This window comes from Littorina saxatilis, linkage group LG15, assembly GCF_037325665.1.
Source record: "Littorina saxatilis isolate snail1 linkage group LG15, US_GU_Lsax_2.0, whole genome shotgun sequence".
NCBI lineage: Eukaryota > Metazoa > Mollusca > Gastropoda > Littorinimorpha > Littorinidae > Littorina > Littorina saxatilis.
This window is the reverse complement of record NC_090259.1, coordinates 42,108,829-42,136,263: the sequence shown is the minus strand read 5'-3', so window position 1 is coordinate 42,136,263 and position 27,435 is coordinate 42,108,829. Positions and strand designations below refer to the sequence as shown.

Here is a 27,435-nt window from a genome sequence, read left to right as displayed (position 1 = left end):
CCCAACCAATATGGGACTCCCCCTAACCCGCGGGGGGTTTCTAAGACCCTATTTTCTCAGATTTATCTGTTCATATAAGCTCTGTGATTATTTACCCCCGTTTTGAGACTTCCTCCTCTCTCCCTCCTTTTTAAGACCTGATTTTCTAAGATTTTCTGAGGTCTCAAAAGGGGGTTCCAGGGTGCCATGATCTCTTTGACCTCACATGTGTTGTGAAAAAGAAATACTTTAAAGACGAATTTTCAGATTTTTTCTCTCAGAATTATTGCTCACATGAAAATTGCTCAAACTTGCATAAGGCGTGAGTGAAGTGCTTACCTAGTTTAGCCCACAATTTGTCCAACCCCTATCAAAGATACTTGATTCTAAGCCAGTTCAATATTTCAAATGTTCTTTCATCTTAGTTCAGAAGTCCAGATTAGGCACACAAAGAGTTGTGCTACAATTAGAATGACACACAACCAACTACAAGAGACTAGTCTAAGGGTTTGACGGGAACACATGTATTAATGATGCTATAATATCTGCTACAATTAGAATGACACACAACCAACCACAAGAGACTAGTCTAAGGGTTTGACGGGAACAAATGTATTAATGATGCTATAATATCAATACAGTACCAGTGCTAAAATGACAACAACCATCTCTACAACAATAAACTACTGGCAAAAAATAGTCATAAGTAATACTTGTACTTAAAAGTCACACACAAGTAAATACATACAACAACAAAGTATGATATGACGACTAAATATAACATACAGAGAAACCCTCTCAAACGCTTCGTCAGAAACCCTTTAAAAACACAACAAAACAAACCACAAGATAAAATCTGTTTTATTCAACAGAATGGGATCCAAAATTAATGCTTCATTTCACTCAAGTTCATCTGAAAGACGTTTCTCTTCTGAGGGTTAAACTGTCCTGTTATGTAAAAAAAATAAAAAATAAAAAAATAAAAAACAAATTAAAAAAAAAGTCAGTCAGGAACAAGGGTTCAGGGAAAAGAAAAACCAAAGAATATTTTGTTCCAGTACTTTCCAAATGAAAGACGTTATTCACAACACTACATTAAACTACATATGGGAGCACTGCAACTTTTCTACAATCTTCAGACCTGGGAACCTCTGTTTTGTACTTGGAGTATTTTCAGAAAAATGAGCGTACTCCTCACATCATTTGAACATCCATGATTCAACCATGCTTCATACGCGTCCGTCGTACCGTTAATTAAGTTATCAATGCATTTAAACAAATGCTTCTCTCAATGTTTACTGACAAAAACTGTAATTATGTGTCAAAATACTCGATCAACTTGTGAATGTGCTTGTGAAGAAAAGTATTCTTGGAATTGTTCTCCTCGTATTTTTTCCCCACTGACTGTAGTGATCGTATTCTAGACAATCATGTGTACAAAATAAGGTGAAATCCTATGGGTTCCCAGGTCTGAATCTTCATCTACGGACTGAAGCAAAGCAGACAGGACCGCAGAAAGGTTTGTGAGATGGCAGACAGTACACACCTGTTTCTGACCCGACTGTCCATGTGAGAGAGAACTTTTAGTTCTCCGTCTTTCTGGAATCGGCCGTAGTCCTTGAGCGACGTGTTGGCGGGCTGTGGAAAAAAGCAAAACATGTGATTATTTAAGTCCATTCTTTCTTTCTTTATTTGGTGTTTAACGTCGTTTTCAACCATTCAAGGTTATATCGCGACGGGGAAAGGGGGGAGATGGGATAGGGGAAAGGGGGGAGATGGGATAGAGCCACTTGTTAATTGTTTCTTGTTCACAAAAGCACTAATCATAAAATTGCTCCAGGGGCTTGCAACGTAGTACAATATATGACCTTACTGGGAGAATGCAAGTTTCCAGTACAAAGGACTTAACATTTCTTACATACTGCTTGACTAAAATCTTTACAAACATTGACTATATTCTATACAAGAAACACTTAACAAGGGTAAAAGGAGAAACAGAACCGTTAGTTGCCTCTTACGACATGCTGGGTAGCATCGGGTAAATTCTTTCTCGTCCCAACCAATATGGGACTCCCCCTAACCCGCGGGGGGTATTTAAGTCCATACACTTGAACACTTGAATTGGGGAGAAAAATGTACACATGTATATAATCTGGGGTGGGACTCTCTTGTGATTAAGAAATAGGAAATCCCTTTTTTCTAGGGGGGTTCGGGGGCATGCTCCCCCGTTGTTTTTTTTTTTTAATGCTACATTAAAATCTGTGCAATCTGGTGCATTCTGAGACTAAAATTCAACTCGTTTGGATCAGGGAAAAATGACATTCTCCTCACTCCCCTTCTCCCCCCAAAACAAAAACAAAAACAAAAAAAAAAACCCAACCAAGCCTCTAGTGTTCTGTTCCATCTTCACTTCTCTCCATATCATTCAGTCAACAAGTTATAGATACTGTGATGAAATGGGACGCGGAAAAATAGATTACTCCAGAGGAATTCGTAAGTTGTGTCCGCGGAAATCCGCGGATTCGCGGAAAAGTCCCACCCCTGATAATTTAAATCTTCTTTTGCGTTCCCAGCCATGCTAAATTGTCAAATAAAATCAAATCAATATACATTTATTATCTTGTTAAAGCCAGGTCTAAGAATAGAAGATTTGGGTGTTCTTGCTGATGTTTGCTGTGTCTTTATAAGACGACAAATACCCAATTTTTGTTGTAAAAGATACTTCATACATGCTTACAATTACAGTATAAACACTATAATTAAAATCATTTAATAAAGATCTCTCACAAGCTGTGATAACTATAAGTTATTCTGTACTTTGTGTCTGCAAAGAAGCAAAAATCAACATACCATTTTCAAGTCGTTAATACTGAAAAAAAGCGAGGAGAAAAAATCAATTAAACTCACATTAAAAGCATGCTGAACATAACACATAAACATACAGAATGCATGAAATTCCCAACAAAAATAAATAATTAAAAATAAAAGATGTGAAGAAAACCATTGCTCATAACTTGCTATTTCATTGATCCAGAAACAAAAAGACTGCTAACGTTCCGAAATTTAGATTGAAATAACAAGAACGGTAGATAATTGGAACGTTTATCATTGACAAAACAAAACATTACATTTACTAGTACATCGACCCAAAGGTCTTTGAAGGACGCAGACAAACACTCCTGAAACAGATAAAAAAACTAATCTCAAGATTGCATGGCTCGCTTGCAAAATGCCGGCCAGGTAATGATCCATCAAAATTATCCTGTTTTATATATATATATATATATATATTATGCAAGAGAACCACATGATCTTGTGATAAGTGCTTTTTCTGTTTCATAAGTGGGAACGGTCTCAAATAGCAGCTAGCATCTGCTGAAGGGACATTAAAACCCAAAAACCAACCAACCAACCATAAGTGGGAGTGGGGGTTGGGGTTGCGGTGGGGGATGGGGGGGGGGGGGGGGGGAAGGGTTATTGTTAAAAATGTGCAGACTCCACAGGTGTCTCTTCTCCTCTCTTGGCTCTAGCTTCAGCTTCACCGTTCCAGACTTACCCTCCCACCCCCCTAATCATGCCCGCTGTGTTATGTCTAAGGTTTTTGTATGATTTGCATATGTATTTTCTTGGGTACCCTCCTACATCCACCCCACCCCCTCTTCCCCACCCCTCCCCAAAAAGACAGGTGTGTAGACTCACCTGTCTTGGATTTCTTCAATGAGCTGCAGCGCTTCATGGTCCCGCTTCACTTCGTTGACATACAGTGACAAATCCTGCAAGCAAGCAAGGAGTGTGAATTTACACGACACAGCACCAATATGTCGTTCTGCCAACTTGTGCCGGCACTTTTCAATTCTCCATTTTTATATTTTCCCTGTAGTTTCTTACTCTGCTTTGCACATGAACCACTCCTCACAAAATACACTCTGCCAGACGATATTCCAAAATCAAAAATGGGGATAATAAATGCATTTCCTCTTTTAGGAAGCAGAAATGTCCCCCAAAAATACTGCCACCCACACCCACACACACCTACACACACACCCACACACACACCCACCCACACACACACACACACACACACACCCACACACACACCCACCCACACACACACACACACACACACACCCACACACACACACACACACACACACCCACACACACACACACCCACACACACACCCACACACACACACACACACCCCCACCCACCCACCCACACACACACACCCACACACCCACCCACCCACACACACACACCAAAGCTACTGTTCTATTAAAAACTGTGTCCTCAAGCAAGTGAAGTTCAAACCTGCATAGCTTCCAGCGCCATTTCCAGACCAGGTCGGTCATTATCCGTCTTCTCTGTGTTCTTGATCAACTCCTGGCGCAGCAAAAACAACATGATCATGTCATTCATCGTTCTTCATTTCTTGGACAACAGTCATGCTTTTTACATTTAGTCAAGTTTTGACTAAATGTTTTAACATAGAGGGGGGAATCATGACGAGGGTCGTGGTGTGTGTGTGTGTGTGTGTGTGTGTGTGTGTGTGTGTGTGTGTGTGTGTGTGTGTGTGTGTGTGTGTGTCTGTGTGTGTGTGTAGAGCGATTCAGACTAAACTACTGGACCCATCTTTATGAAATTTTACATGAGAGTTCCTGGGTATGATATCTCCGGACGTTTTTTTCTTTTTTTCGATAAACACCTTTGATGACGTCATATCCGGCTTTTTGTAAAAGTTGAGGCGGCACTGTCACACCCTCATTTTTCCATTAAATTGATTGAAATTTTGGAAAAGCAATCTTCAACAAAGGCCGGGGTTTGGTATTGCATTTCAGCTTGGTGGCTTAAAAACTAATGAGTGAGTTTGGTCATTAAAAATCGGAAACTTGTAATTAAAATTGTTTTTTTTATTAAACGATCCAAAAACAATTCCATCTTATTCTTCGTCATTTTCTGATTCCAAAAACATATACATATGTTATATTTGGATTAAAAACAATCTCTGAAAATTAAAAATATAAAAATTATGATCAAAATTAAATTTCCGAAATCGATTCAAAAACTATTTCATCTTATTCCTTGTCGGTTCCTGATTCCAAAAACATATAGATATGATATGTTTGGATTAAAAACACGCTCAGAAAGTTAAAACGAAGAGAGGTACAGTAAAGCGTGCTATGAAGCACAGCGCAACCGCTGCCGCGCCAAACAGGCTCGTCAATTTCCCTGCCTTTTGCACTAGCGGCGGACTACGTTCAGTTTCATTCTGTGAGTTCCACAGCTTGACTAAATGTAGTAATTTCGCCTTACGCGACTTGTTTTCTGTTCTTTTTAGAACAAGAAAAGCAAAAGCTTATACTCAGGTGAGTCAAACATTAATTTGAGCTAAGGTGGGGGAAACAGAATGGAAATAAAGTCTTGGCAGACAGAACAGGAGGTATAGCATTCTTTTTTATACACCTTTAACCTTCACCTTTAACCTTCAATAAACATAGGAGCTATTTTCCAGGTACACCTTCAACACAGATGCAAATATTCCATTCAGGTAGAATTCCACACATAAACACATGCATATGCACATTCAGACAGAAAGGCACACACGTCGACACACACTTTCAGACACACAAATACACCTGCCTGTACAAGCCCGTACACTTGACACACACAGACAGAAATGCACACACGTCGACACACACTTTCAGACACACAAATACACCTGCAAGCACGGGCCCGTACACACACACACACACACACACACACAGTCAAACATTCAACGAATCCTACCCTCATCAGCAGGTGGTACTTGAGGACTCTCTGCATGGGCACGTGAAGGAGGTCTCGTAACCGAAACTTGCTCTCGTTGGCTTTGCGTTCACACTCCTGAAATCAACAGAAAGGCCACAGTCAAGCTCACTCATTACAAACCATGAGACACGGTGAAAACACAGTCTACAAGCTGAAATCAACAGAAAGGCCACAGTCAAGCTCACTCATTACAAACCATGAGACACAGTGAAAACACAGTCTACAAGCTGAAATCAACAGAAAGGCCACAGTCAAGCTCACTCATTACAAACCATGAGACACAGTGAAAACACAGTCTACAAGCTGAAATCAACAGAAAGGCCACAGTCAAGCTCACTCATTACAAACCATGAGACACAGTGAAAACACAGTCTACAAGCTGAAATCAACAGAAAGGCCACAGTCAAGCTCACTCATTACAAACCATGAGACACAGTGAAAACACAGTCTACAAGCTGAAATCAACAGAAAGGCCACAGTCAAGCTCACTCATTACAAACCATGAGACACAGTGAAAACACAGTCTACAAGCTGAAATCAACAGAAAGGCCACAGTCAAGCTCACTCATTACAAACCATGACACAGTGAAAACACAGTCTACAAGCTGAAATCAACAGAAAGGCCACAGTCAAGCTCACTCATTACAAACCATGAGACACAGTGAAAACACAGTCCACAAGCATCAATATTCTTGATTGTTCACATCATTGAAACTGTGAATGGATAAACAGTTGTTTGTTTGTTTGTTCGTTCATGGGCTGAAACTCCCACGGCTTTTACGTGTATGACCGTTTTTACCCCGCCATTTAGGCAGCCATACGCCGCTTTTGGAGGAAGCATGCTGGGTATTTTCGTGTTTCTATAACCCACCGAACTCTGACATGGATTACAGGATCTTTTTTGTGCTCACTTGGTCTTGTGCTTGCGTGTACACACGGGGGTGTTCGGACACCGAGGAGAGTCTGCACACAAAGTTGACTCTGAGAAATAAATCTCTCGCCGAACGTGGGGACGAACTCACGCTGACAGCGGCCAACTGGATACAAATCCAGCGCGCTACCGACTGAGCTACATCCCCGCCCCGGATGGATAAACAGTGAAATCTCAAGTACTCACAGGACAATACAGCTCTGTGGACAGTTTCACAATCGCATTTTTATCACTGGCAAATGCTACACGCTCATTCTCAGTAATGAGGTGCAAATGCTGTTGCCTTAGGTTATTTTTGCAAACGCGAATGATGTTCAATAATTTTAAACTTTCATTATGAACATAGGTATGCTGCAACTTCAGTAGATAGCCGGTACCTCTGAATTATACAAGCGTTACAATTTTGCCCAGAACCCCTTGACAGTCGCCTGGCTAAGGTGGCTCCCATTTGTAAACTCCATAGAACGAGGCGTTCTGACAACTCTTCAATGAGAACAGAACACACTTAAGGCGAAGTGCGCCACTGAATTTAGAGTGATGGGACTTACACAGCCATTTTGAGTTGTTAGCAGTGTTGCACCTTTCAATCTGTCTACTTTCATGACATGCATATGATTACACTATACACATTCATCAAAGTCTCTAAAAATATATTTCATTGCACCAACCCGGCAAATTTTTCCGTCTTTTTATTCACCGTTTCGATAAAAATTACGATTTTCAACCCTTGGCAACGGACATTTCTGCTCGCCCAACATGGGAACGTCGTATACCGTTTGAACAGCAGTTCTCTCCCCTGTGTCATTCGGCGGTTATTTTCGGTTAAATATGGATTCTCCTGCGGAAACCCCCCTATTTTTCAAACAAGCAAACAACAGACACTTTCCATATAAGGTGGTATGACGTAAATCCCTGGCCACGATTGGTCAGATAGGCTCGCGTGGCTTTTCGCGTTTTAAAAGTCGTCTGCTCACCACGTTTAGTTTTCGACTGAGTTGGCTTAGAAAAATGGCTCGTGTGAAAAGATCAACGCTCCGAAAAACACAGAATAAAGGCAAGCGTACGAGAAGACAACAACTGGAAACCCTGATGCGCAATACGAGCAATGGCCAAGTCTCTTGCATCTTGAGTCTCTTTTTGCAGAGTATCGAGAGATGTACGACCCAAGAGGGAGCCCTCCGTGAAAGGTGAGACCTTCAGATTATCAATCGTGCCTTTGTCCCTGATCCTAGACCCAGCTAGAAAAGCCGATCTGCGAGAATGTACTGCCTGAGTATACAGTCTGGCCGAAAGATTCATCTGCTCCTGTGAAACCCTGGCTATAGTAGCCAAAAGGGTAGTCACATCCTCCGAGGAGGCATCATACTGAAATTCAAAAGGATCAAGCGAAGTTGCGATAGACCTTGACAAAGATCTCTGGAGAGACTCCGACACGGAAGCCAACTCCAACAGAGACCTTCCAGTTTCCTCCAATGCCAAAAGGGAGGCTTCAGTACAGGGGACAGGCCTGTCCCTACTATACCCATCCTCCCTCAGAGTGGCTAGTTCCGGTGTAACCGGAAGAGCTGACCTGGGTAGAGCAAACGCCTCAATCAGATTGATAGGCTGAGTACCCAGTTTGAAATTCCAAAAGCCAGCCGAACAAGAAGAAGCTTGTTGATCAGCTTGAGCAAGCCAAGGCTTAGCCGACTCAGGTGCCTCACTGTGTTGTGACAACAAAGGCACAGTAGAGCTCTGAGTACTCGACTCAGGGCGAAATCTCGTCAGAACTTTCGACATCTCGAAGGCCACAGACGGTGATTCCCGGAACCGGAAAGGACATTTAGTCTCCTTGGAACTCCGGAAATCACCAAGAGCAGAAGGTGGTGGAACAAACTGAGCCTTAGACTCAACCACCCCTTCCTCGAAATACTTGAAAGCCGTTTCCGCTGCCAACGCAACAGCGTTTGACAGCTTGTGCGGCAACCTGAATTCAGTGCATTCCCCCATAGCGGAAGCACCATCATCAGTACACCCTTCATGCACATCCGTGCAATCCGGAAGCTGACCCCCGCATTGGGGACTGGGTGGCCGAGTGGTAACGCACTTGCGCTCGGAAGCGAGAGGTTGCGAGTTCGACCCTGGGTCAGGGCGTTAGCAATTTTCTCCCCCCTTTCCTAACCTAGGTGGTGGGTTCAAGTGCTAGTCTTTCGGATGAGACGAAAAACCGAGGTCCCTTCGTGTACACTACATTGGGGTGTGCACGTTAAAGATCCCACGATTGACAAAAGGGTCTTTCCTGGCAAAATTGTATAGGCATAGATAAAAATGTCCACCAAAATACCTGTGTGACTTGGAATAATAGGCCGTGAAAAGTAGGATATGCGCCGAAATGGCTGCGATCTGCTGGCTGATGTGAATGCGTGATGTATTGTGTAAAAAAATTCCATCTCACACGGCATAAATAAATCCCTGCGCCTTGAATATGTGCGCGCGATATAAATTGCATAAAATAAAAAAATAAAAAAATAAAAAAATAAATCCCTGCGCTTAGAACTGTACCCACGGAATACGCGCGATATAAGCCTCATATTGATTGATTGACTATCATAGTTCAACGGGGAGTCAGCTTTACTGCCCTCTTCCTGCCCCCAGGGCGGAAGCGGAAGCTGCACACCCTGGCCCAAATCTTCCGATAGGGCGGGTTGCACCAAGACTTCCGTTCGCTTCTCAGGGTCCTTACCCTGAACTGACCGACCGCCTGAGCGGAATTGGCCAGCCCAGAGATCAGAACTTTCGCCCCGACTGAGTACGAGGGGGGTTACTTTCTCCTGAGAACGCTCTACGTTTTGGCCGGAGAACCCGGTTACTTGCGTAGCTGACATACCTTTAGACTAAACTGGAACGCCGGAAGACGGACCACTCAACGAAAGGAAGTGACGGTCATCAGCATCCTGTGAAGCATGAACATCCACGTGCATGACCGTGGCGGAAGGGGAAGGGCGAACCTTGGCTAGAGAAGAGACATCAGTCACGCCGGAAGGAAGGGCCCGAAGTTCCGCTCTCGTGGAAGAAATCTCTGCAGCCAAAGATGAAACCTGCGAACTAAGCGAAAGTAGCAAAGCAGCTACGTCCCCAGGAGCCAAACCAGAACCCACAGAAGAGGAAGTCCCTTTTACAGACTTATCTTCATGAACGACCTTGTCCGAGGACCTAACAGGTAAAATGGAGGTAGCCGGTAAATCGACCAAAACATCAATACATTTCTTGGAGGTCGGTTCTAAAACAGAAACAACAGCCTGGCCGGTTTGTTTAGATTCAGACATGGGATTCAGAAAAAGTGATAATTAAGGAAAAAAAAAGTGGGGGTCTGGGGGCCGCAGAAGGCCCCCAGTAGGGTCCAGGGGCGTTGCCCCTGGTCGGGGTCTGGGGGCTTCGCCCCCAGAAGCTGAAGGTTTTTAGTGTTTTAGACACACAAAAATGGCCCTGAAATGCATATTTCAGCTTAATCATAGCCCCCCCCCCCTCCCTTTCTCTTCCTTCCCATGTTTCTCAAATTAATTTTACGCTAAGACTCAAAATAAGGAGGAGAAAGAGAGAGAGAGAGAGAGAGAGAGAGAGAGAGAGAGAGAGAGAGAGAGAGAGAGAGAGAGAGAGAGAGAGAGAGAGAGAGAGAGAGAGAGAGAGAGAGAGAGAGAGAGAGAGAGAGAGAGAGAGGCGGGGGTGGGGTGGTGGTGGCGTGTGACGGTGTGGTTTCAATGTTCTTACCTTGTCGGTGCCAAACGACCACAGTGACTGATTACACGACTGGGTTTTCAGGATAGTCAGGTGCTTGTTGCTTTTCAAGTGGCTTTTGAGGGCAGTCTTTCCATTGGAACCGTAGTTGATAACATTAACATCGTTGCACAAAGTGCACTGAGCTTTTCCCGGCAAGTTGATTTTAGCAAAAGCATCGCCAACTTTCAGTTTCACGTCTTGTGTCTTCTGGCCTTTCTCGTATTTCCAGCTCAATGATACAACTTCATCGAGCCAGTCGAATCTCCAGAGATTTTTCTTGTACTTCTGCTGGTCAATTTCCCGGGATAGAACGGTTTCGTCTCGCTTTAGCTTCCTCATCATTTTGGCAGGTGGCTCGAAACGATGTAAAAATGGCGCCGAATCATTCTCATACGGTATGCTTATACTGAATCCCCGATAGCTACGTTGAAACGGTGACTGTAGGACTAGGAGACAAAGAGCGCGTTCCCATACGGATCGACCAGCAACAGTCTGACCGTTTTAGGAACCAACCGTTCAAGAATAGTATGGAATGGAGCGTCGCGATCAGCGGACCGGCCGAAAAACTTGGGTCTATACCTACATATACCCCAAAATTTTCTCAGCGGATTTGCACGAATCTCAAGAATGATCCCTGGAGCCTAAAAATTTACAGAATTCCGTAACTTTATGGAAGAATCCCATGTCTGAGATTTCCTAGGCGTTTTCTTGGACGGAGAGGCCTCAGCAGCCACCTGTTTAGGGGTATGCCTCTTCCTGGCACTATCAGCCATGACAAAAAGACTGAAGAAAATTTTTTTAACAAGTCCAAATTGTGGCCAAAATCATGAAAAGACAAGGAAAGATCTCCCCTCAACATAGTAGCGAAGTCAAAACGAAGAGTAGAAAACCAAGAGGAAAGTAACAAAGTCAAAAGACTCAGTGACAACGGCTGTACAACAGCCAGAGCGTACAAAATAGCGACCAACTTGACTGAGCGCTGAGGTAGGAATGAATACAAATGGCGGCATATGTGCACGCATACGGAAGACAGACTCAGTATTGGTCTGGCCTTGATACCAGTATGGGTATTGGTCACTCTTTTTACCAAGGGGACGCGTACAGCGTTACCAGCACTGAACTAGGGTTAATTGCTATATGTGAGTTGGGTAAGATATGTAATTTAATTTAGATTTTAGTGGCTCCCTTTGCCTTAAGAGAACACACATCTTACCTGAATTTTCTGTTTGAAGGCGTCTTGTTGACACATGTCGTCAATGAGAGCCTGAGCTTTGGGAAGGTTGGAGCAGAAGTCTCCGTAGACCAGCAGCTTTGGCTTGTAGCGCACAAAGATTTCCGACAGCTGGGGGGTCCCCATCATCACAGACGACTGGAGCTCTGTCTTCAGGGCTTTGTGCACTTCCAACAATATCTGACGGATTGGAAAGTTCAAGCCCACTCGGTTAATACTAGCTTCCTGCCTATACAAGTTAAGTTTTAAAGCAGTCTTTAATACCTGCTTCCTGTCTATATAGTGCAACCCCATTAGCTTTGACCAGGTGAATTACATTGGAGGGGGAAGGGGAGGGGGGGATTTTGTCAGGGATCCGCTTGAGTGGTCATTGTGGGCAGGTGGTCGTTATCCACAGGTGGACATCAGGGCAGGTTTGAAACAAACTTTTTGCTCAAGTCTCCCATCATGCCACAGATCTGTCTCATGAGAGAATGGAGCACTTAACCACTCAATGGCCTGGTTACTTCTTGTGCAGAGTGGAAAATTGTTGTTGAACTAATTTCATAACTGACATCATTGTCAACATGCAAAATCAATTCAGCTCTGATAAATTTTCAAACTTCGAGATTCCATGCATGCTTATTTCTTAGATAGAAACTTAGTTGATAACTGGGGATGGGGAGGGGGGGGGGGGGGGGCCACTGTAGCACTTTGCATAAACATACCTCAATACGGCAAAAGATGGTCTCCATTTTTTCCGGGTCTAAATGCGGCTGCAGTGGTTTGATGAATTGCTGAACAAAGAAAGAAAAAACCAACATGAAAAACAAAATGTTTTCTTAGGAAGTAAAAAGATCAATGGAATGGGTGATTTCATCTTCAGAGTATCACCAAAGAAAACAATGATCGCAAAAATTTGGAAACTTTCAATTTTCATGGTCATTTCTGCAAATTAGCAGAACAACCAACAAACAACAACAACAACTGCCAGTAAATGCTTGAGCTGAGTAACAAGAGATGTTGTTGTTACTGTTGTTGTTGATTGTAGTTGTTGTTTGTAGCTGTTTGTTTTGTTTGTAGTTGTTGTCTGTAGTTGTTTGTAGTTGTTGGTTTTGTTTGTAGTTGTTGAACTTACTGTGACGATCATCTCCAAAGCATCCACGTAGTTCTTCTCCGTGTCGAGCAGCTCCTTGATGCAGTGGTCTCGCTTGGTTTTGGGCTGGAGGGGTGTGCCCTGCACAGTAAAACATACACCTGTCGTATTCTCATAATGCAATGAAATCAAATGTCCTGGAGGTTCATTTGGTAAAATGAACGCAATGGCCATGTGTGGATGGAAATAGGTGTGAAGTAAGCTTTGCCTTCAGTAACCCCTCACTCATCATAAAAACTAAAATGCTGCAATCACACCACACCCACCCATACACACAGTCCCCCCCTCTCTCTCCAGCCTCTATCCCACACACACACACACACACACACACACACACACACACACACACACACACACACACACACAAACATAATTGATAATGTTGAGTATGTGACGCCATGAAGACTTTTCAAGCAGACAATACCACAGAACTCAGGGGATATAGCTCAGTTGGTAGCGCGCTGGATTTGTATTCAGTTGGCCGCTGTCAGCGTGAGTTCGATCCCAGGTTCGGCGGAAATTTATTTCAGAGTCAACTTTGTGTGCAGACTCTCTTCGGTGTCCGAACCCTCCCCCCGTGTACACTACATTGGGTGTGCACGTTAAAGATCCCACGATTGACAAAAGGGTCTTTTCTGGCAAAATTGCTTAGGCACAGTTAATAATTGTCTACCTATACCCGTGTGACTTGGAATAATAGGCCGTGAAAGGTAAATATGCGCCGAAATGGCTGCAATCTACTGGCCGTATAAAATTTCATCTCACACGACATCACTGCAGAGCGCCTAGAACTGTACCCACGGAATATGCGCGATATAAGCCTCATTGATTGATTGATTGATTGAGAACTGCCTCCACTAAACACAGCCGAAAGCAAAATGTGATCATATCAACTCCTGTCGGCAATTTGTTGTATAAGCAATAAAGACTCACGGTGGTGGACTGTCGTCTGGTGTCAGGGCGGTAACAGAGGTCATCGTAGATTTTGTCCTCATCCTCCTGATAGACTGTGTCGTAGATGTCCTCTTGGTCCTCCAGATCATTCTCGCTAAACACACCACCATACAATGTATGTGCATATTTCCCGAAAAATGTAAAGCACTCTGAGCAGGGTTTAACCCCGGATTTGTGAGCTCTAGAAGTATTACACATTATTATTATTATAATACAATTCAACACTTTCTGACTTGATCACTTTACTCCGGTGTTCTTACCAGGAAAAGTAGACATGATTCTTAATCATTTGTTATTTTTTATTTATTCATTTTTTTCACTGTGGTTGTCAGAAAAATGCTGAATATGACAGACGTAAACTAACAATGTTACTCAAGTAAAAAAGTAATACTAATTTTGCCATCTTTGTAAACCTTGAAAGCGTTCCCAGATTTATTCTTTATACAAGAAGAGCAAACGCTCGATCGAGTCACTTTCGCAGTTCTGAATATTATATGAGGCATCAGATGGACAGGAAGAAATTGCTATTCACAACACAATGAGTCACATTCACATAAAATTTGAGCCCGGTCACTTTTATAGTTTCCGAGAAAAGCCCAACGTTAAGTTGTGTGTTGCCGAACAGAAAAGGCTAGTTATCTCCCTTGTTTTTCTGATAACGTTCGTAAAAGGCTACAGATGTAAATACTTTGATGTAAAGAATAATCCTACAAAGTTTCAATCACATCCGATGAACTTTGTCAAAGATATAAAATGTCTAATTTTTCCTTTGACGCTGACCTGTGACCTTGAAAAAGGTCAAAGGTCAACGAAACCATCGTTAAAGTGTAGAGGTCATTGGAGGTCACGACTAAACAAAATATGAGCCCGATCGCTTTGATAGTTTCCGAGATACTTTGTCAAAGATATAAAATGTCTAATTTTTCCTTTGACGCTGACCTGTGACCTTGAAAAAGGTCAAAGGTCAACGAAACCATCGTTAAAGTGTAGAGGTCATTGGAGGTCACGACTAAACAAAATATGAGCCCGATCGCTTTGATAGTTTCCGAGAAAAGTCCAACGTTAAGGTGGTGTCTACGGACACGGCCGGCCGGCCGGACAGACTAACACTGACCGATTACATAGTCACTTTTTCTCAAGTGACTCAATAATACTTATATGCCCTGAATCAACAGAAAATATTTTCTCTTGACAGTGTGAATACATTTACACATTCAGGTAGTCATGGAGCGTATTTCAACAGGGCACATTGATCCATGTCAAAATGGAATTCTAGAATACGTTCATAAGGTGCCACACGTGTTCTCCTTCATTAGCTACTGAGGGTCACCCCTTTGAAATACATGCAGCTTTCTGTTGGCTGGATTTTGTCAATGTTCCCAAGGCACAGAGCTAGGTGTGACCAAGTTCCACAAAAATTAGTTGAAGACTGGTGCCTTTTAGAAAGCAGCCAATGGGCGATGTTCAAAAATAACTCTCGGGTTTGTACAGGTTGTGAAAGAGTGAGTTCCCTTCCTTTTCCTTGGACACGTGGTTACTGTACTTGTGTACGAGACACCCCCTCCATAGTGACTGGCCTGTAACGTCACATGGGAAATAATGTCGCATGGGTAAAATGTGACATTACATTAGCAAGTCCCTAGTGAAAGGGTGTGTCTCAAACAGTGGACGTGGAACCATGCGCATGTGTGGGACCGAAAAATGTCATCAATCCTAAACCAAACCACAAAAAAAAGAGAAAAAAAAAAGAAAAAAAAAGGCCATAATCGAATCCAGATTTTTGGCATAACATACCGGAAGAATCCCACCCATGTATGTGTCATTTATTTGTCCAAGAAAAAGCATGGGCACTTACTCTTTCACAACCGATACAATCCCGACAGAGTTATTTCCGGAAATTAATCTATTGAGTGCTCGTCTAAGGGGAAGGATGCTCTCATCACAGACACGAACCTGGACAGCTCTATTTGTTGGTCAAAAGATGGCCGGTCTACGCGTGAATGAGGCCATACATGTCCCTCAAAATCAAAAAGACGATGTTCGCAAATAACTCTGTCAGGTTCGTATGGGTTGTGAAAGAGTGAATGCCCTTGCTTTTAGTGAGGCAAGCAATCCACATGTGCTCCTTGTCCATGTGTTCCAGACACAACCCTCACTAGTGACTGGCCTGTGGATTGCTTGTCTCACTAGTGACTGGCCTGTGGATTGCTTGTCTCACTAGTGACTGGCCTGTGGATTGCTTGTCTCACTAGTGACTGGCCTGTGGATTGCTTGTCTCACTAAAAGCAAGGGTATTCACTCTTTCACAGTCCATACAAACCTGACAAAGTTATTTTTCGAATTCATTTATTCCATGTTTGGATGAAAAACAAATTTAACTATGCTTCAATAAAGTTAATTAATAAACAATATGTACCATAACAGGCGATAAACGTTATTGAGGACAACCCATTCACAGGCTACATACTTACACCAGCACCACGTTAGGGGGCTCAAAGTGACTGAAAAGCTCCAACTTACATGGCGAGCTCTTGCAGATTTCCGTAAATATCCTCATCTTCGTCGACATGGTGAGGCCGGGTGGCAGGCGGAAAACCACTACAATTAGACGGTGAACAACAACACTCTGGTTATACACACCGACTAACAAAAACATTCCGTTAGTAATAACATGTTCACTGTACAGCTACTCATCTGCAAGCCATTCGCACATCCACACAAGTCACTGAAATCAGCTAGAGTGGAACCCCCCTTTTACGACCCCTATTCAAGACTCCGTCCCTTTTTCAAGACCCTGTATTCTCAAACTTTCTCTTGGTTTAAAGGCACAGTAAGCCTCCCGTAAACCATCACAGATAATACTGTCAGGCTTTTACACACAGTAAGCCTCCCGTAAACCATCACAGATAATACTGTCAGGCTTTTACACATAGTACAAACACCCTTCCATTTGAACGCTCACCAAACGGGAACATCCTAGGTGCCCTACGTAAAGAGCGAGCAATTTTCAACGAATTAATTTTGCGGAGAGAGTGTCAGAGACCGTGGTGCGTTTTGGCGCTAGACCTAACTTTTAAAATCGAAATAATAAATTGACAGCTTGTTACACAAACATTCTTAAATCATAAAAGAATTCTTTTTTCATCAAGACTTGGATCAGTACAATTTGAAGTTTTGAAAGTTTGACTGTGTGTAAAAGCCTGACAGTATCTGTGATGGTTTACAGGAGGCGCACTGTGCCTTTAAACAAAATTTTATTAAAAATACATGACATGTTACAATTCAAATACACAGCGAGGACTTGAACTGAAGCAAACACGCTTATATTACCTGACCAAAACTTTCAATTCAGAATCTCTGCAAATGAACCCCCCTTTTAAGACTCCCTCGCTTATAATTTTGACCTAATTTTCTGAGATTTTTCAAGGTCATAAAAGGGTGGTTCCACTGTACACAATTAGATCATAGTTGTCAAGGTGATCACACAGTCACTAGCCACAACTACTCTTGACTGCACAAAATGTGGAAAGATACCTGATACAAACAAGATAAACTAACAAAATTCTACAAGTTATTGAAAACAAAACAAACGGGTGAAAAAAGAGTAATCAAAGGGAAATTGCAGGCATTCAAACTATTGACCACCTCTGGAACTCACTACCCTACTTTTCAGACCAGACGCCAATCCCCCTTTTAAGACCTCAAAAAATGTGAGAAACTTGAAAAGGAGGGAATATTAAAATGGGGGTAAATTTACAAAGGCTATGAACAGAAAGTTGGAGAAAAGATGGTCTCAAAAGGGGGGTTCAACTGTCCTTTTTTCCTCAATCTTGACCAGTGCGCCATTTTGTTGATGTATTCCTTGCTCTGTTTACACCTATAATGCTTCTTATCATCCAACCCTTTCTATATCACACATAAAACAATCAAAATTAGACATGTATTGATGTAATCAAAAATATAGTGAGCCTTCTGCTTGGTAGTGCCTTATTACATTGCCTGTCTGCCACGATAATATTTTATTTGATACCATAACTCCATTAATTGTACCAGACCAGTCCCTGTATCCCCAGAACTAAAATACCGTACAATGTACTCTGATTTCAAATAAAAGCTGTGATCGATCATTTAATTTTGTCCATCATCTTTAGAGTCAGGGAGGGTCATAGTCTGCCACTAAACAACAAACGTTAACAGCTATTGCGTTTTCAGCGTAGCAATAGGGCCCGATATTTAGACGAGACAAGTATAATGCCGACGAGTCGAAGACGAGTCGCATTATACTTGTTCCGAGTCTAAATATCGGACCCTATTGCTACGATGAAAACACCATAGCATTTATATAGCTATTCTGACATTAAATTCTGTGTTAAAACCATGTTTTTGTCAGTAACAAGTACCAGAATGGTCCATGTCGTTGATTGCAGACGACGGTTCCCTTTCCGCATGAAGCCACGGAAATAACCGAACATTGAAAAACCCACGGACATGTATTACGGAGAAAACTCGAGATAATCGGATGTTTAGCATTACGTCAATATGCTAGGAATCATTATGACGTCATGACGTATCATGCTTGCCTACGTAGATTGTATATTCTAAAGTCTGACTTCTGTTGGGAATTCGCGTGGTGAAGACTGCGGTAAATCTGTAGATGATAAGAGAACAAGGATTGTCTCAGAAGAAACGACTAAATGTTTCAGATCGGTAACTTCATTTCAACATTGCACTATACAATGGACGTTCTATGTGACAGGAGAGTTTGCTGATTTTGTGTTAAAGATTGGAGAGATCGTCTGCTAGAATCAGAGATGGGTCGCTTCAGATTGCAGCTTCTGGAAATTTGCAAGGTTTGTTGCCTGTTAAAGAACTGGATTTTACACGTAATGTATGTCATGTACATTAAGCAACAACAAAAACACACACAAAGCAAATGGCATCGTCTGTCGACTTGTCAAATAAACAAACCTGGTGAGGTATGCGTGTACTTTATACATGTGGAAGAAACCGGAACCATGCGTCTTTGTTATTGCCAATATGCTTTTGGATATTGGCAAAAATGGCCGACTTCCGTAGCATTATGCTTTGATGATCGGAAAAGGGATGTGTGAGACCATCCAATCACAGCCCCCGAATTCCCCCACGTGTCCATCAGAATAGCTATATTGAATTATAACATGGGGAAAGTGTATGCATACTGGTGCTTATTTTGACTTTAGATTACTACTAATCCAATTCAGAAGCATGAAATCTTTATAAATGAAATGTAATGTTTTCCCACCCACGTGTTGATTATCTCTGATTCTTGACAACCAACCTCCTCATTATTAACCAAACTATATATATATATATAAAAATGCTCAAGTTCACACAAAAATAAGTGCACTTTTGGCAGAGGTGACATGAAAACGGCATTAATGAAGCACGATCACATTGCTCCAAGACAGAGAAACACAAACACAGCACCTGGAATTCACAAACACAGCACCTGGAATTCACAAACACAGCCAATCTGAGGAAAAGGAAAGGTTGTTTTCTTATAGTTTTTGTTTGTTTGCGTGGAATGAAGTTTTCATGAAAAATGCAAATCGGTCATACAAAGCCAATCTTATGTAAAAAAAAAAGTTCTCTCCTGCCAGCACACTATACTATAGCTGCCACATCTGACTTACTGTCTTTAGAATCAGCATAAATCACATCGATCTTCAATATCACAAAGACTTTTTCCTTTATTTTTGGGATTTCCTTCAAGTTTACCTTAGGAATAATGTCGACAAAGAATTGCCAAGCACAATTCCAATACATTAATGAATACTTAAGTAGAATTGCAAATGCAGGTGTCAGACCGAGCCATGTAATCGTGTTTCAACACAAAGCTATGCAGCAATATTGCTCGACAAATACTGCTTGCTCTTTGAAGTCAGCACAGCACACCCACACACACACACCAAAACCTGTATCCTCGTTTATACTTGATCTTGTATGGGGCTACTCGGGTTCTGTGAGTGTTATCAAGATTGGCCTTTTGTTTTACTTTAATTCTTTAGATATTAAATAGATCTCTACTAGGTACAAACTCCTGATGAAAACTCCATAACAACCATAAAACTTAAGTATCATTTATTCAGTTATTACTTTAACATTAACAATTCAGTATGTATTCCTATGTTGGATGACAATTTTTTTTCCAACGTAAGACATATTTTATTTTATATGAATAACACTGGATTTAATTTGTAAGGGGGGGGGGGGGGGGGTCATGAGTGTGAGTGTGTCTGCCAGGATATCTATAAATGTATGTCAGTTAAAAATCTGCACGCACAGCTATTTCCATGCATGTGCCTACATCATGATTGTCTTAAATGAATAGCGGACGCTGGTATAACGCCTACTTCGTACAGTGGGACCCCCCTTTTAAGACCCCCAATTTAAGACTCCCTCCTTAAGACCTTGTTTTCTCAGACTTTCTGTTCATAACCTCTGTAAAACTACCCCCATTTTAAGACTCCCTCTTTTTACAGACTCCATTTTCTCAGATTTGTGGATGTCTTAATGGGGGGTTCCTCTGTTCTCTAAACTACACTTATAGTCTACCAGTATCTCAAGTGTCACTGTATCAAATTTGACAAGTGTCAAATGAATTATGAAGTATGTGAATAAGCTGCACTAGGTTTTTCTGCATGTACACATGAGCACTGCAGATGCATAATCTTATACAGCTCTTTCTGCTTTATCTCCTTGGCTAAAATGTTGATTATGAAAGGTCAAGGTCTAACAGTTTTCTTGTTATGCACCATAAGTTTCACTATGTTTTCTCTCTTAATCGCCACACTCACACTCCCAGCCCCAAGCAAGAATTCATCTTTGTCTGCTTAAGTTTGCAACATTTACCTTGCATGTATCCTCACGTGTCTTGGCTGTGATATCAGCTGTCACTGTGTCAGTATTAAAAAACACCCACACACCACGAACCAATCAGGCCCCTCTAAAAGAACTTCCTTGATCTTGCATGGACTCTAAACAACTGTACCTATATCAAGTGTCGCTGTTTCAAAGGCTAGATAACACACACACACTTATACAGATACAGTCACACACAAAAATACATTCAAGTCAATGCTCTCTGCAGTAGTAAAAAACCCATTTTCTCTTTTGTTTGAGAGCGAGTTGTCAATAAAGATGACTTCTTCTTCTTCTTTTTCTTCAGCGTTCCAGAATTGTCTGGTGACGTGTGAGCTCGTTTGCCCATTTGGGTTCCCCACACTATACTCTGAGAGCATAGTCAGCTTCACTCCGCTTTCGTTGAGTAAGGCATGCTGGGTTTTTTCGTGTTTCCATAACCCACCGAACTCTGACATGGATTACAGGATCTTTTCCGTGCGCACTTGGTCTTGTGCTTGCGTGTACACACGAAGGGGATTAAGTCACTAGCAGGTCTGCACATAAGTTGACCTGGGAGATCGGAAAAATCTCCACTCTTAACCCACCAGGCGGCAGCGACCGGGATTCGAACTCACGACCTCCCGATTAGGAGGCCGACGTCTTACCAACACGCCACTGCGCCCATCTCAATAAAGATGACATGTTCATGGTTAAAGGAACTGAAAAAAATGGTTTTTTTGCATTTATCCTCCCTCCCACCAATACCACTCAAGTATCATGAAACTTCTCAGTGAAAGGAAAGGCAGCAGTCATGCTGAAGCGAAACAGGAAAGTCTTCGTTAACTAGACAGTCTTACAACCAGAAAATGTAAACCAACAGATCTATTGTGTACATGACAAAATCCAAAAACAAAGAGACTGCCAACGTTCCAAAATTCACAATAAAAAAACAAGAAAGGTAGGTTGTTGGAACGTTTGTTATTGACAAAACAATACATTCACAGATATTTAGACCCAACAGTCTTTTAGGTGAACAGACAAACACATACTCACACTAAACTTGATAGAATCAGTTTACGTCCACTCGTCAGGAAGCCGAGCGAATGAAATGAATGAAAGAAAACGAATGAATGATTCATTCGCTCGGCTTCCTGACGAGTGGATTAAACTAATTCTATCAAGATAACTTTTGTGTGAATATGTGTTTGTCTGTTCACTTAAAAGACTGTTGGGTCGAAATATCTGTGAATGTATTGTTTTGTCAATAACAAACGTTCCAACAACCTACCTTTCTTGTTTTTTGATTCTTGTGTACACTACTTTTGGAACGCTGTGCTTGACGTGCCTTAACGTTTACTATTGCCAGCACATTCCAAGGCACAAATGTATTTTCTCGTTGATCCCATGGGGCAAAGTGACCCACTGTATTCAGATTACTTTCACATTAATTGATTGTATGCGGCTTTGTTGTATGTCATTTTGCTGAATAAAAGTTTTTAAACCAATACTGTCACATAAAATGTCAGACCCTTGTAAACCTCAGTGTCAGAGCGAGTTCACATACTGCCCCGGTCAAAACTTACAAAAGGCTGGCAGCCATACAACTTACTTTTTTTTTTATTGCTAGTGGTCACTCCTGCTATCAAAGACCGAATGTACCTTCTACTGCATGTCTCTCCTACTATAATGTTCTCTCAGTAAACACCATTGTGGATTCAAATACTTCCTGGAATTGCTGAATGCTTTCAAAGTTGCTTCCATAATTTTCTCTCACACTCACAGCATTGGTGTTCATGTTGAAGCAAATAAACCCCAGAAATAGCTCTACTTGTGACGGCAGGGTGCTCTTAGGGTGAATATATAAACGAGAGAGCAGACCTGAACACATTAGATTAGGAATGTAACACTAACCTATAAACATGTTCTGCTCTCTTCCATATTATTTAAAATTCAAGTTTCTAAAACACCAAATAATCTTGAACAAAAACACATGACTGCTGAGATAAACGTAGTCCTCATTCTAATCCCTTCCTACACACATACCAGCACTTAAAGTCAAAAGCTGAAGAAACACGACCATAACACACAGAACAGAACAATAATCACTTGGACTCAAAAACGAACACCTAAGCAGAAAAGGATGTCATACGGCCTACAATAGAAAAGCAAAGCAAAATGCAGGGACGATAGGGGCATTTTGACACATTGAGCGAGGACATCAGCGCTGGTTGATACGCTGGTTTTACAGGACATGCCTCCGTTCTGACCACTATAACAACTTTAAAGAGACAGTAAAGCTCAGTACCAGTAACCAGGATACCATCACACTAAACTTATCTCCACTTATGAGCCCAAGCTAACACTGCTTTCAAAAAACACTTGTCAAAGTTTGGGAGTAAACAAGACAGTGGAAGCCATTAAGCCGTGATATCAATAACGAGTGATCAGCAACACACAGAAAACTGTGCCACCTGGAAACAGCAAAGGTCGTGCAAAAAAGCCAGGACAAGGGCATCATCACCACTGGTTAGACACAATTACACACTAACGTTATTGATTCCCTTTTTTGTTTTGAATCAACCAATCATTCCAGTTAATTCTTCATGACTATCATGCCAGTTACAACACACAAGCCACTCTGCAGGGTTGAAGGTTGTGGCCATGGCAACATGCATCACCATGGAGACTTACGTTGCCAAGCGCTCCAGGTCATTGTAATAAGGGTGATCATTAGATTCCCTACTGCAACCGGGAGGGCCAAAAGCTCTAGAAAAAAAGGGTCCGCAACTTAAGTCCAAAACAGAAATGTGACTCCATCCTCTCTCACACAACTGCATCTAGGGAATGCAAGCTTGCTTCCACTTCAAAGCAATTAACAGGGTAACAAGTCAGTCAAAAATAAAGTATTTACTCTTCAAAAAAACAGTTAAGCTCTGAATAATATATTCTGTACATTACAAACTGAAAATAAGTGCCAAAGAACAGACTGTGAATTTTTTTCAGGACAAATCCTGTGTGCACATCCAGTTACACAAAGATCAGAAGATTAAGGCAATGATGTAGGACTAAGATTACTTTCAAAAGAATGCATAATTGATTTAGTTCTGCCCTATACTGGCAATGGAACTTTCTAAAAATCTTGTTAAGGCTTACAATAAATCAAAATGTAACTGATTTATAATGTGTGATATGTACAGTCAAAAGAAAAAAAAAGAAAAGAAAAAGCCAATCTAATTTGAAGAAATAAATTAAAAGTCAAGACACATTCATACACTAGCTGCAGTTCTAAAATGTAATGTGTACCCAAGACAAAGTCAACACAGACACACATCTCTCTCTCTCTCGCTCTCTAAATCACACACAGTGACACACACACTCGCACATTGACATACACACGCACGCATACACCACCACATACACCACCACCTCTGTATGGCTGTAGCTTACCTGTATTTCCTCTTTGCAATGTCAGTCTTTGACAATTTTGAAAGTGTTTCCAAAACCTGAAATACAAATTAGGTACGTACAAATTAAAATGACATATAAATCATTAAATGCATTACTGGACACAAAAACTTCATCAAAACACTAACCGATGACATCCCATTACATCTACCTCTGAATTTCCATTCACATCAATTTAATAACAGCATTTAATTACAAACACCGAAACACACAGATTCAGGCAAAGATATACACACAGATTCCATTGTAAGTGTAACTGTAACACTAGTAACGGACAATGATCAAATATTGAACAATACCCCATCCCCAAACAAAACATGTTACTTTACAGATACGCTTATATATAAATACAAAAACAAGAGGCGAAGCCTTCAAGGCTCACGTAAGAAATCGACAAACAGTAACACAAACTCAATCACTCCGTCACACATACACACACACACACACAGTAAGCTTAGGTGACACTGTGCAAGAAAGAGAGACACTAGATCTAGATCTGTCTGTCTGCATGTAGCCTACTTACAGGGACACGACTGCCAAATAGTCTCGGCCCGCTCAAAATAACAATGACCGAGACCACACACACCACGCGAGAGAGAAAGACTACAGGGAGGCATGCCGTCATGATGCATTAATTGACGTCAAACACTTTTGACCGTGACGTAATCTTATGCGAGCTTTATCCATAGTCTTGGATAACCACTCACACATAGACTCGGAAATGTTAAAGTTTCTACCACAGACATACACACACACGCACACACACACGCACAGACAGACAAAGTTACGATCGCATAGGCTACACTTCGTGAGCCAAAAAGCAGTAACATCTTGGCTGGTTAGGTTTTCAGCAGGTCATTCAACAGGAACATAAATAAATATACATTATATTGCAGTACATTGTGGGCTGATTTCCCCAGAACAAACTTTCACAATTGGCATACGAGCTCAAGAGCTTGCACTTGACTTTTGACCAGGTACAGATATATCCGCTCAGACTGTTAGCTTCAGTCGCTTCCTGTGACGTCCATCTAACGCCTGCATTCCAGCGTGTTGATACACAGTTTCTACACAGTTACTACAATTATGAGTGACCTGCTGCAGCTGGTCTCTGCTAAAAAAAACTTGGGTCAACATAGGTGGGGTAGAAAGTGTTAAAGTAAAAGGGTGCTGAGCGTGTCAAAATGGGTAGCATAATACCTCATCCTTCATGAAGTTCTTCTAAATGCATGTATTACTACAGTGACTGCAAAGTGCAATCCATAAATCAATATCCTGCAAAAATGCAGAAACAGGTCTTAATTATATTAACCCAATGCCCCCTGAACCGCCCCGCATGGCCCGCCGGAAGTGCCCTATGAAATCCGCCCGGCATGGCCCGCTAAACACTAGGTCACCTACTTTCACTTTCGCTTTGAGCCTTACCCATAAGGCCTTGCGACCGGATGTGATTAATGCACTTCCTTCCGGCTGCTTCATTCTAGCGTTTGCAGAGTTTGAATCGATGCGATAGTGTGTTAGCTGTGAATTTTCAAAGTTTGAGATTTTTTTGTCTGACAAAATGGCGTTGAACGAAGGTTTGGAAGTATGGCGTTCGATCATGGGGAACTCAGATGACGATTCTGACACGCCTTTCGAAGGTTTTCTACTTGAAGAGGTGAAAGGGGATGAGTCTGACATCGATCTGGGTGTTGTTATTCGACAACAGGACTTTCGGGAGGATTTTTCTGGGATTTTTCAACATATATTGGTGTAAATGAGGACTGAAGGCTGGACGTTTTTGAAGAACACTTGCTGAATTTTTTTTTTAAACAACATTTATTACATTGGAAGTGGACAAAACATACTTGCATATATATATGAAACTATAGTGTATTCTGGAGTTATTCTGCCATCTTCTATATAAATGTGAGTACTCTATGATTTTATATGAATTGTTTTGTTTTGTATGTGTGCATGTTGTGCGGAGTAGTTTCCCTTTGCTCAGGAGTAAGAAGGCTGCCTGCCATTTTTTTGTCAGGGGGCATTGGGTTAAACTCACCTTTCTGAAATCTTTCACATCAAACAAATCCAGTGGTTGAAACAGATCCGCTTCTCCAAGACCAAACGCTTTGGAACACGTCTGAAGAAATGTCCGTATGTTCTTCATGCACAAAAACTGGAACAAAAAACACACAATGGGTCCAATTCACAAGCAGGCTTTAATTCACATTAAAATAATGTCAAACAGACTGGCAGATTTTTTTTCTCAGTACGTCCCTTGCAACTGCCTTTGACAGTGACACCATAAAAATTGTGTCTTCTGGAACAGTGCCAACCCCCCCCCCCCCCCCCCCTCTCTCTCTTGCATAAAAGTACACAGACAGAGCGCAAAAAACTGGTGGATATAGTAACACTAAAAGTGTTGTTCTCAGAGGATAATACTTATAGGTCAGTTGGACCTGGACAGAAAATCTTAATAGTTCCAAAAGACAGGCATGGGAATTGAAAATTGTAAAAAAGGCTGACATTTTGTAACTGAAGACGTGAAGCGTCAAGTCAACGGCGCAAAGCGCCTAGTCTTACTAGGGGCGTCCGGGGGCATGCCTCCCCAGACATTTTTTTCTCCAAAGAACCCAGATGGTGCAATCTGGTGTCATCTGAGCTCCAAGTTTGCCATTAAATTCTGTTTTTAGAATCAGAGTTTTTAGTATCAATTTTTAATTTTTTTAAGAAAAAAAATATATACATGTATTATATAGTTGAAATTTGTTAAAAAATTGATCTGTTGAGACAAACAGGAAAATGTAACTTGTAACACAATCTGTGCAATCTGGTTTACTTTCAAACATAAAAGTTACAAAGGCTCACCAATAAGAATTGCCTACTTAAGTAAGTTACTTTCCCATGATCTCTTACAAGGAGTAAAAAAAAAAAAGTATAAAAAAAAAAGAAGAAGAAAATCAACGCATAGATTTTTCTTCGATTTGTGGGTTAGCGGTTTGGGTACCAGCCCAGCTCCAACCCTTGCTTAAATTTGGTAAATATAGTTCGAAGAATACGATCAGCACAGTGACATTCGAATGGAGAAAAACTGAAACAGAGCGCAAAGTTTAGATCTAGAGCGGTGTTGTTCGCTTGACTTGAGCCAAAATCTGTTCTTCTTCTGCCGTATAAAATCGAAGGAAAATCAAACAATTCAGGAGCACTGTGCCTTACTTGAGCAGAAAAAAACCACCTGGCAAACGTTGATTGTCCTTCAGAGAAGAGTACGTTTCAATGTGCTTCTTCCTGCAGAGATGGTCAGTTAGTGC

At 41.6% G+C, this 27,435-nt stretch overlaps 1 protein-coding gene across 8 annotated transcripts in view; it reads right to left on the bottom strand.

Moving 5' to 3' along the window:
• Nucleotides 1-27,435, bottom strand: part of LOC138949355 (guanine nucleotide exchange factor VAV2-like) — an 82,390-nt gene that overhangs the window by 52,743 nt on the left and 2,212 nt on the right. For all 8 annotated transcript variants that reach the window (XM_070321152.1, XM_070321148.1, XM_070321150.1 and 5 more), the window contains exons 2-13: nt 26,184-26,300; nt 24,125-24,180; nt 16,316-16,393; nt 13,775-13,889; nt 12,824-12,922; nt 12,414-12,482; nt 11,689-11,886; nt 5,768-5,863; nt 4,292-4,363; nt 3,679-3,752; nt 2,830-2,848; nt 1,526-1,617 (exon numbers count right to left, since the gene is read on the bottom strand). In XM_070321152.1, coding sequence (XP_070177253.1) covers nt 1,526-1,617; nt 2,830-2,848; nt 3,679-3,752; nt 4,292-4,363; nt 5,768-5,863; nt 11,689-11,886; nt 12,414-12,482; nt 12,824-12,922; nt 13,775-13,889; nt 16,316-16,393; nt 24,125-24,180; nt 26,184-26,300 — 1,085 coding nt within the window. The remainder of the gene's footprint in view (nt 1-1,525; nt 1,618-2,829; nt 2,849-3,678; nt 3,753-4,291; nt 4,364-5,767; nt 5,864-11,688; nt 11,887-12,413; nt 12,483-12,823; nt 12,923-13,774; nt 13,890-16,315; nt 16,394-24,124; nt 24,181-26,183; nt 26,301-27,435) is intronic.